At 42.1% G+C, this 11,385-nt stretch overlaps 1 protein-coding gene across 1 annotated transcript in view; it reads left to right on the top strand.

The window, feature by feature from the left end:
- The first annotated feature begins 1,077 nt into the window (after window positions 1-1,077).
- The window catches only part of grid2 (glutamate receptor, ionotropic, delta 2), a 537,930-nt gene continuing 527,622 nt past the window's right edge, over window positions 1,078-11,385 (top strand). Inside the window, 1 exon segment of the mRNA XM_051950360.1 lies at window positions 1,078-2,183. Coding sequence (XP_051806320.1) covers window positions 2,096-2,183 — 88 coding nt within the window. The 5' untranslated portion in view covers window positions 1,078-2,095.

Genomic DNA, 11,385 nt, shown 5'->3' with positions numbered 1-11,385 from the left:
CTCTCTACAGCTTATCTTCTCTTAATATTATGGAGTGAAAAATTCCTTCAATACCAATATCCAGACTATATTCTGTAAATGTTATTTTGATGCAAACACAAAAGCTGGATATTGGATCATTGTTGTCTTTTTTTTTTTCATCTTCCCAAATATATTTTTGTTTGCAGTACCTTTCCTTTTTGTTATGTGTATTTTCTAGCTCACTTGCAAAACAAGAGATGTTCCCCTTCAATGTAAGCGGTTATATAAACTGTTAATAATAAATCAATAGCATGAAAAAAAAGGGAGACTTGAGAGCAGCTTTCACAGCATCAATAACACAGCATCAGTCAGTTTAATCTCTCGTTCCTTGAATGCATACAAAACAGTGAGTCCTGTGGTTGCATGAGGCTCCCAACACTCCTAATCCCTAATCCAAGGTCTGAAGCAGATTAAGAGGAACCCAGGGGACTCCGGCCCTCCAGGGATGGATAAATGGATGATCCTGAGGAGTGGACAGAATAGATGGACAAGAGGATGGGAGGTCAGTTGCCGGAAAAGGAAACACAATAGTTCTTAATGAGAAATAGAAGACATTAGGATTCAGGGGAAAGTATAAACACTGAAAGTCTGAATGTTAATACACGACATGATACAGGATTCTGCCAAAACAGCACCACAGCGAGGTTAAATCCTTGAACTTATCAGTGTAGATGTCCCAGATAAACTCATATCACAAGTGATGATCAGCTGGAGCTCACACGTTTGGCTGAGTAGGGGTTATACTGCGGGTCAGTGGCAGCCTGAAGTGCCCATGACAGAGCTAAGGTTGGCACATTACACCTCTCTTCATCCGTCTGTCTCTGCTTTAGACTCCGCTCTGCATCCCTCCGCCCTTCCCTCATATTTCATCTGTCTTTCACCAAGGTAATTCCAGACAGTAGATGAGCGCCCTGGCTGGCAACTGCTGCTGCTCATAGTTGCTGCCTTTCTCTCTCTTTTTTCCCTTCTCTCTTGGGTCTCCTCCCTCCTCCTCCTTTTCATCTGCCCCCCCCCCTCCATCGCTCTCTCTCTCTGTCTCTCTCCCTCTCTCTCTTCCCCTCTCTCTCACCCACACGGACGCAGTATACCACCTCTTCACCAGCCACCGTGAGAGCTGGGGCTGACGCGAGTACCCGCATACGGAGTGCGGACCGCGGAGTGTCGTTGCGCCCACCCTCGGTTCATTTTTTTTCCTCCAAATATCTCTTTATCCCCCCCTCTCTCTTCCTGACGCAGAAAAGAAATAGTGGTTCGTTCATTATAGAGCATCCCAGTCTCTCTTTCATCTCTACAGGAAGCTACAGACAATTTCGGAATATGGTACCTCTCCAATGATAATGCCATGTGACAAGGCTTTTTATCATTTGGCATTTCTTTCCCCTCCAACAAAAGTCGCTTCTGGGTTCGTCTGTGTGCTCTGGCTTTGGTGGTATTCAAAGAGTGGCTGAGTGAAGGAAACATTTTTGAAAAAGCCCCTGGGAGAAATGGAAGTTTTGGCCGTTGGCTTGGTCCGCTGAGGCTGCTGCTGCTGCTGCTGCTGCTGGTGGTTTGGTGATTGGTGCAGGGGGGAAACTGCGTCGCCAGGTCTGAAAGGCTGGGGATCTCGGGTCATTACAGCGGGACCAGCTTTTCAAGATAACAAGGTTTTCCCCCTTTTTACGTGATCGAATGGTTGCAGATTTATCCCTGTAAATGAGTGGCCACATCCTCCAGCCCCTCAGCTCGCATTAACGCGTCGGCGTTTGGATGCGGTTTGTTTCCTCTGCGGCTCAGCGTCTCTCTCTCTTTACTGGCCCAGAATATGATTTAATGTTGGAAGGAATTTCAACAGGGTTCCAGTCTATGACTACCCAGGAATCTCTTGCTCTTTTCATCCACAGGCAAAAGCGTTACGCTCCAAAGAGAACACATCAAGGCAGAGATTACCGGGAATTTCCTTGACCACCCTACAGATGGACTAAAAAAGGGAAGCTCGGGTTTTCGGGATTTTAACTCTGTTTGCTCTCACTCAGAGAGCTTGTAGTTTTCGCTGTTTTTTTTTTTTTCTTTTCGGGGGGAAATATCTGTGGACATAATGAAAGTTATCGCGGCTATGTTGCTCGTTGCCGTGCTTTGGAGCCAGGAGTGGAAGTCGGTGCTCTCGGATTCGATCATCCATATCGGTAAGTTACTGCGCTTTTCCCCTTCACTAAATTGCAGCCACAACGAGGCTCTGTGTGCGTCTCTCAGGAAACAGACGGGAGGTTTCAGCCTTGATATGCGCGGCGCTGCTTAAATCACAGCATTGCTGGCGATTTCTTTGACGCACTGTTCCATTAAGTGAGCTTTTCTATGAATGTAGTCTGTTGCATTCACGATGTAGATAGGCTACTGTTGAACATTTTGATTAGATTCGATTTTTTTTTGTCAGATGTACTTCTTTACAGGCCGTTAGCGTCATGTCAAGTTTGCATTTGAGTTAAAGCATTTTGGAGCATCAGTTGCATATGTAAAATTCAAATCCTATTCATTAGTTTGTTCTTGGTGGTTGGTAATATCAGTAGTAGCTATGCATTGATCAGTAATGTCAAGCAAAGGGACTGCACTTGCAGCAATTCCCTTGAATTCCACATACAAGAATGCCTATCTGGGCTCATAATGCACGAAAAACAGGTGGTTTAGGATGGCGTGATGTCGCCCTGCACGGGAAAGGGATGATCCTGGATGGCATCAAATTTTATAGGTTTTTTTCTTTGCAGAAGCACATTACCACCTTCCCTCATGAGCTGCTGCAGTGCCAGTCGGGAAAAAAATTGTGAAACGTCCTAACGTCTTTTGTGCCTTCCACCACCACCGGCATAGCGTGGCACTGTTGTGTTGAGTCTGATTTCGATATCAAGGAGCGGACTCTTTCAGTGGATGTAGCGGCACCTCGGGCTCCGGCCATAGGTTGGGAAGAGAGTGGGAGTGTAGGGAAGGGGGGGTGGGGTGGGGTGGGGGTGGGGGGTGAGAGAGATGACAGTGGAGAGCGTGCCTTGCAGGATGAGATGAGGACGCGAGGTGGTGGTGGGCACACATAATCGTTGCACAACTCTGTGGCCTGGAATGGGCGACAGACCATAGAGAGAGGGGGGAGAGCAGTGTGTAGGCGCGTGAATGAGGGTGACGAGCAAATGCGCGCAGCACACACACACACACACACACACACACACACACACACACACACACACACACTAGCAGATAGATAAGCACCTGTGCGCGTTGAACTGTTTTTTTTTTTTTTGACCGTGTTGCATGGTCAAGATCACATCCAGATTTTAACACACTCTCATGCACTGCCTCCCAAAAAACCCACATTATGAACCAAACCTGCATTGTGCTGCCAGAGAGGGACGACTGGCCAGTTTGATCCATTTCTGGACCGCTGATTTACACAACTGACCTCAGGCCAGCTTAGTGGCTACCTGACTTCAGTTTGCCAAGAGCTGGATCTGTTAGAAGGCTTCTGTGGGCTGCAGATCAAGCTACTGCCTCAAATCAGACTCTCAACAACATGGCCAAATGAATAAGATTGAGTCAAGTTGACAGTGAATGCATATTGTCTAATTTGTAAATGGTGGGAAATGAAATATTGGATTGGTGTGGCAATCAATCTGAGATGGAATCTCTTGTTGGGGAAACTAAACATTACTGATGGTGCAAAGTTATGACATGACAGTTTAATCCTCTTCAAGGATCTTTGAATAAGATTATAAAGACATATAGCACAGTATAGCAGGATGCCGATTCTTCAAGTTATAACTGCCCAGAAGCTCCACCTTACATCCAGAATTACAAGCTGCAGGGGTTGTGGTGTTAATCCATTGGTTAGACAGATCATCCTGTGACAAGATGATTTGATATCAGCGGCAGGCTTGTGCTCTGCAAGTATCTCACGAGAAGACTCTGAAACCTTACCTGGTCACTGGGTTTAAGTTTCTTTAGATAAGAGTGTTAGCAGTGGGACTTTCGTGTAAGTGGGCTTTTGTATTGTTACCAAAACTAAGATAGGGATCTATGTAGGCTAGTTGTCAGCGACTGAAACTGGAAAACTGAACTGAAAAATTGTTTATTATGTATAGGCTAGGAGTGGAGTAGTGGAGTAGTGGTCAGCACTTTCGCCTTGCAGCAAGAAGATCCCGGTTCGAATCCCAGCCTGGGCCTGGGATCTTTCTGCATGGAGTTTGCATGTTCTCCCTGTGCATGCGTGGGTTTTCTCCGGGTACTCCGGCTTCCTCCCACAGTCCAAAAATATGCTGAGGTTAATTGATGACTCTAAATTGTCTGTAGGTGTGAATGTGAGGGTGATTGTTCGTCTGTATATGTAGCCCTGCGACAGGTGTCCCCTGCCTTCATCCGAGTCAGCTGGGATAGGCTCCAGCACCCCCCACAACCCTAGTGAGGATAAAGCGGTGTATAGAGGATGGATGGATGGATGTATAGGCTAACTGGATCGATATTGTATTGTGATTGTGTGTTTTTCAAATAGACTCTTAGAAATTGACCAATAACATGTAAGCTTAATTGAGTTTTTTGCACTGGAATATAAAAAGCTGTTCTTGAAGTACCAGGTAAATACATTGAGTATTAAGCTGTACAAACATGGGATTTACAGAAATTGAAGCCCTGAAATAATCTCCAGTTTGCAGCATAATCCATAGAAATCCCATATATGTTTAAGAAGCACATTTAGTGACACGACTAATGAGAAAACCCAGCTATTCCTCAACGATTCTGTAGTGGAAACCAGGGCAGTGAGTGGTTTCCAATTAGTAGAATAGACAGTGTAGTCAGTGAGTAGTTCATTGGTTTGCTGAAATTATTCCTGCTTAGTTACAACGTAATTTAAGCAGAGTGTTGTGGGGGTTGCTTTTTCCCTGCACATACAAGCATATGTGCATGCATGTGTCTGTATTTGAGGACAAAGGCTGAGTGTGGGTGGCTGTTTGGCTGCTGTGATTTCAGACATTGTGTCTTTTCTCTCCTTTCTCTATCCCCACCACCTTATTTCTAATCAATAGTTCATTTCCCTGCTTGCCGCAAGTACTTTGAATCACAACAAAAGGTTATCACCCCCAAAACAATACTTCTCTCTTCTCTCTCTCGCGCTCTGTCCCTCAGCCGTCCCTTCTCTTATCCTCACTTCTTCAGCAGACCTTGCAAGCAGCAGATAAAGTAGGGTATGGATGCAGTCAACACAAGTACAGGGAGTTTTTTTTTTTCCTGTTATCGTTTCCTCTCAAAAGGTGCTATTGTTTCAAGGAAGGAGAAGCCACACTTGTGAATTTCTTTATGTCAAAATTTAGCATTTTGCAAGAGGAGATAACTTTTTCCTCCACATCTCCTCTACAACTCATAAAATGCTGACTCTCTCTCTCTCTCTCGCTCTCTCACACACTCTGTGTGTGTTTGTGTGTGCGTTTGTGTGTGTGTGTGTGTGTGTGTATCATATTGACTTAGGACTGCATGAGAAAGAAAAAAAGTACCATACCCAGCAGGCACATCACATTGACATGTCAGAAGTAATCCCTCTTTAATCTCTTTGTTGCTGTTAAAGATGGAATGAGGGGAGGAGAGGGAGAGATAGACAAAGAGAGATGTATATCAAAGGGAGAAAAGATGGGAGACAAAAAAGTGAAAGGCGTTGTCGAAGGTAGACTTTGTCGCCATGGCAGTTTAGCCGTCCACACTGCAAACCTGTCATCCAATAACCGAGTTGCCATTCTTTTGGTGATATTAACAGCTCTGACCGGCAGACGTTTTCATCTTGCTCTGTCCAGGCATTAAATGTGATTGAGCTGCTGGGGAGCTGGCACTGCTGCCTCGTCCATCTCTCTCTTTCTTTCTCTTTTTCTCTGTCTCTCTCTCTCTCTCTCTCTCTCTCTCTCTCACTTTGTCTCTCTAATGATCAGCATGCAGAAGGAAGGGGGGGTCCGCTTGCCTCTTGGCCCTCACTGCATCGTGTTCTGCATGCCAATGGAGCTGTGGTCTGTGAGGGCGGTCCGCATGGTGTGTGTGTGTGTGTGTGTTAAAAAGAAAGAGACATATACAGACAGAAAGCTTGGACGTATGTACAGTTGTGTGTCTTCTTGATTAGATACACATAAAAAGTGCCTGAGATTTCTTCAGCCAAGTTCTCACTTTGAAGTCTGACTGTTTTTTAGCCACACAGTGTGGCAGAGTACATCCACTGGCTCATCATGCATCACAGATGAGGTAAAGATGCTGGCCTTTTTTTTTTTTTTTCTTTAACCTCATGTGTGAACCCGGTTTAAACCTAGCATTGTATTTACTGCATTTATGTGCTTTTCTCTGTCTGTCACACGCGTATACTGCATATATGCCATATAACAATAATGCCATAATAAATTAGATTTTCCAAGTCTATGCTGTTGAATTTTACTGTTTGGTATAAGACTTAAGATTAATGTCATACATCATACAATACTTAATTATATGACGAGAGTATGTATATATTTGACGTTTTGGATTTCCAAGCATTTCTTTTTCAAACAGTGAAATATTTTTATGCTTTTAAAGAAAGCAACCTCTGTTAAAGAATTTAAGTAATTTTTAGACAGTGCATGATTAAACAATTACACCAAACAGATGCTAACATTATTTGAGTTGTACCAAAATCACGAACTGAAACATAGACTACTTTGTAAGGGCCTCAAGACGGGCCGAGAAAAAGCCACGCTAAAAAGATGAGGTTGGCTACAAGTGCCTTAAACATTTCCACTGTATTGTGCCTATGTTTTAGGCACTAAGGTGAGGATGCATAACCACCTTCCAAAGCAGCTTCAGTTCTTGTAGGTACACATTTTTCAAGGTGCTTGGCTGGCAGGTTGTTCCAGACATGTTGGAGAGCTTGCAACAATTGTGCTGTTTATTTAGCCTGTCTCAATTGCTCCTGTAGTGCCAGAGTGACTCAATGAAGTTGAGATCAGAATTCTCTTGCAAGACGCTCAAGGTACTTTTTTTTTTAATGATCCTGGCAGTTGTTATACTGCTGCAGAATTAATTTGTGACCAATCAGATGCCTCCCTGATGGTACGATTTGATGGGTGCGACTCTAAACACTTAACCTGCCTAATTTGACTGCTTAAAACCAGAACAGGTGGTCCTGAAGTTGGGCCAATGAATGTGACATGAGACTCATTACTGAGGTCCACTGAGATCCATTTGCTACAACCCCATTTATCTATTACTGTTGTTTAGCCCACAAAACTCAACTGCTCACTTCTATGGAACACACATCAGCTAATTTTGAATGATGCAGATTTTAGGCAGGGAAGCAAACATCCCCAGTTGTGATAGATTGTTGGGATACACACTAAAAAGCAGGAATGAATTCACAGGAACCGCATAGCTGTTGATAGACAACTCTACTGGTTTATTCCAGATAATTAAAACTTTAAGTAGATTTTCGGAAACCATCATTTCCTCAAACTTCTGATTGTCTTTCAAAACACAAACTGTCCATGATGATACGCAATGGAAATATGTTTAATGATGTTTGACGAGATTTTGAATGGACTTTCAGTTTATTGTGCAATTCTCTATGTCCTGTTGTGGACAAGGTCAGGTATGATAGAATTGTGTTATTAAGATGAAAGGGATTTATTGTTAAGGTTATGAGGAAAGAAGTGAGGGATTGACGCGGAGATTATGCAGTGTGCACAGTGGGGGGGCTCAATCCCCTAACAGTGGTGAGAGGAAGAGTTATTTTTGGTGAAGGACTGTGGGATGGGGGCATATGGTATATTTTTTTCCTTTGATGCTATTCTGGTTGTTCCTTGGAGAAGGATTTCTAAACACCTCAGTGTGCGTGAATGGTTGATCCTGTCTGGTTTTTATCTACAAGATTCACAGCTGTCAACACCGGTTCCTCTTTGGAACCATCATTTCTGCTTGTGTGTAGTTGCACACGTGTATTTTAATCTGTAGTTACACGCCAGTTTAGTGGGGTGGGGATAGGCAGTGCGTGTTAAATGCTTCATATCTCTTGAATTATATATCCGAATGTTGACAGATGTGCTGGTCCATGCTATCTTTGACTCGGAGGATTTAGCACCTCATCTTTCTGTGTGCTTGAACCACTAGTGTTTTATGTGTATGTGACTATGATTCACAGAGGTGCAAACCATGTGTCTGCTTCCTGTATGTTTGTGCGATTTTTGAGACTGTTATGCATCCTCTTGTGAGGGAAAGAAAGAGACAGCTCTGACGTCTGCACCTGGTCACTGAGGCAGAACTCTTAACCAGGCCACACAGACACAGGAAAAAGAGAGAATATGTGCGTGCGTGTGTGTCTTTCTGAGGTTGAGATGGACTGACAGATAGCTGTGAGAAGAAGTATGATTGCTTGTCTGAGGTTGACCACAGATGTAGGCGAACAGAGATAGGCCAGCCCTGCCGAAGGTGCTTCATCTCGCCACATCAGTCAGTGATGCAGGTAGAACAGACCAGATGGCCTGGGAAGGACTTGTACAACACAGGCTCTTGTTCCCGGATGATTGTGTTGTATGTTGTGCGTTTATCAGGTCGACACGTTTAATGTCATCTGAGGACAAGAATCTTTGTTGTTCACCAGAACAAGTGTCGGATAACGTTTTATGAGATTGACTTAAGCCACTTCTGTTCATACATGTAGGTTAGCTTCACACATACACACAATATATCTAAAAAAAATGATTCTGCACTCTTGACATGTTCAAAATGTTAATATTTTCACATTTTCTGCTCAATTTTTTATTTAAGGGCAGAAAAGCTATCTGTTTACAGAGACTGTGCGGTACCTGGAAATTAATCGGATTCAATCGTATGAATTTTTCTAATTTACAAAACAAGTATAATAAAAATTCTGACTCCAGGTTCTTAAAATTTAACATATTTTGTTTTCTTTCCTCTTCTATGACAGTAAACTGAATATCTTTGGGTTGTGGACAAAACAAGACATTTTAGGACATCATCATGAGGTTTAGGGAACAATGATCAATATTTTTCACAATTGTCTGACATTTTATAAATCAACCAACTAATCAGTTATTTGAAAAAAACAATCAACAGATTAACTGACAATGATAATATTTGTATGATAAAGTCCTGTCAAGCAGTAGGCGTGACATAAGCTGACAGATGTAATTCTATCCAGAGTTTTCTGGAGAATGTGACTGAGTAAAACTTACAATAGTTCCTTCTATTCTCCAAAATTTGGGAAATTCATGTGTTTAAGTACTTTGCAATAATGTCACATACCACATGTTTACCATTAATGTTTTAGTTGCAAACTGTATGAGAAATACATGCATTTTATTGCTTCAAAACTGCTTCAAGACTATTCATACTCGCAGCTCTCTAACCAAAGTTACAGTGGCACACTAAAGAATTGATCACACTATTTATCAATAATTTTTCAGAGATGAGAAGAATATAAACAGAACAAACAGAGAAATGCAGAAGAGTAATACCGTTTGCATGCACTGAGTCTTCTTTGGGAAGAATGGTTAGTGTGCAGTAGGTCTATAAAATCTTTTCAATGATGAGAAAAACTTAGTCTTTTCAAGGACTAGTGTGACTGTCTTTTTTTCCGTGTGTGTGTATATGTGCACATGCAAGTCTGTGGCTTTTACTATACAGTGTAAGTGTTCTTGTCTGGTGTTCATCTATTATGTACTTTGCATATTCTTGCAGCACAGTGTTATATTTACAGCTGCCCTCTCCTTCCTCTTTCTCGTTTTTGGTTCGTCATTGTCTTCTACGCTGTCTCTATGTCGATACAAATGCTGTTTTAGTTTTCTAGCAGTCTGCTCTGTGTCTCCCTGGTGCAGAGTGTGCCCTGAATGTGCATAAGATGTATTTTCATGTATGTACTGCATTTGTGTGAACATCTCGGGCATGAATGTATGCGAGCATGTTCATGCATTAAGTAGCGTGCATCTTGACTGAAGCCCATGCATCTCCAAGTGCACATTTGTGAGCACACTTCCAGACCACAATCTGTGTGTATGGACACATGCCGGCATGGGTGGGTGTGTATATTTATGTGTTTATATACATGCTTGTATGCGAGTGCCAGTATAATTTGCTGGCAGTGCCTCCCTCCTCTGAATTACTTCCTCTACAACAAATCATGGACAGGCAACTTTTCATAGGACTATAAAACACAGAAGCCTGACTTTGGCAAGATTGTTCTACATCGTGCATACATGCATATAAACTAAAGCATGTGCGCTTGTATGCACATGCAAAAGGGCACATAAAAAAACTCACACACCATCACGAAAATCAGCACACTAACATACACCTAAAGCATTTGGAAAATCCAAGTAAGATTTCTTTTACAGGCTTTCCTTGCTTCACTCATTTGTGAATGATTCATTGAACAGTGAAGTATGAAGATGGCTGCTATGAAATGCACTGCGCTAAAGCCACTCCAATACAAGTGCATGCATGTATTGTGGCCATTAATTTTCACAGTACTCCAATGGATCCTCTGTCTATATGGAGAGAAAAGTAGTTCATTTACAAATGATAGACACAGACAAATTCCTTGATGGATTCTGTTTCTGTCTTTAAAACTTTCAACCCTGATGCACAAACCTGTCATTAGTAAGGTGGTGTTCATACTTGAAGTTTTATTAGTTTTTTTCATTGGCAGGTACAGTACAAGAGGATGATTGAAATGTCAAAGGAAGACCAAGACATTTTGAGTGTGGGATTTGCTTTTCTTTTGCCGATTTTTGGGATTAATCAATCTGGACTTTTTAATGTGGCTAAAACACAACAACTCTAAGGGTACCATGTACAACATCAAACAAGTACATACAACAAAGAAAGATAATTCAAAGGAAAAATAGTTTGACAGTACAACAGACATGCAGACCTTGCTTGAACCATTTTGGAATATGACCTTCTGGCAATATCTTTTTCTGTTGACATGGTGTAGTGAATCCAAATTACAAAGTTAGTTACATTCAGCATTTTTCATTTTTTAATGTCTGCATCTTTTCTGAGTAAACACTGTATTCAGCCACTGTAGCACTTGTGGGGATAACACAGCTATTAGATGATGCTAACACGGACATATGTGGTCACAGCAAAACTATAAATAACCCAAAGAGTTGACAAAATATCACAACTAAATTTAATGCCAAATATAACTCGCTGTTGTGGCTAGTATGCTTTGGTTGAGTTTTACTTGTTCTGTTTTCAGATTTGGTTTTGCAAATTTGTGGTGGGTTTAGACTGCTTGAAGACTCCTATTATTATCTACATTGGGCTATTTTTTTTCTCAGTACCTGTACTGTATCTCCCCTTATAGTTTGCCCCTCCTCTCTCCCT

Source organism: Acanthochromis polyacanthus, chromosome 7, assembly GCF_021347895.1.
Source record: "Acanthochromis polyacanthus isolate Apoly-LR-REF ecotype Palm Island chromosome 7, KAUST_Apoly_ChrSc, whole genome shotgun sequence".
In the NCBI taxonomy this organism is placed as follows: Eukaryota; Metazoa; Chordata; class Actinopteri; family Pomacentridae; genus Acanthochromis; species Acanthochromis polyacanthus.
Note: the sequence above shows the minus strand (reverse complement) of the source record. Positions and strands in the feature narration are given on the sequence as shown.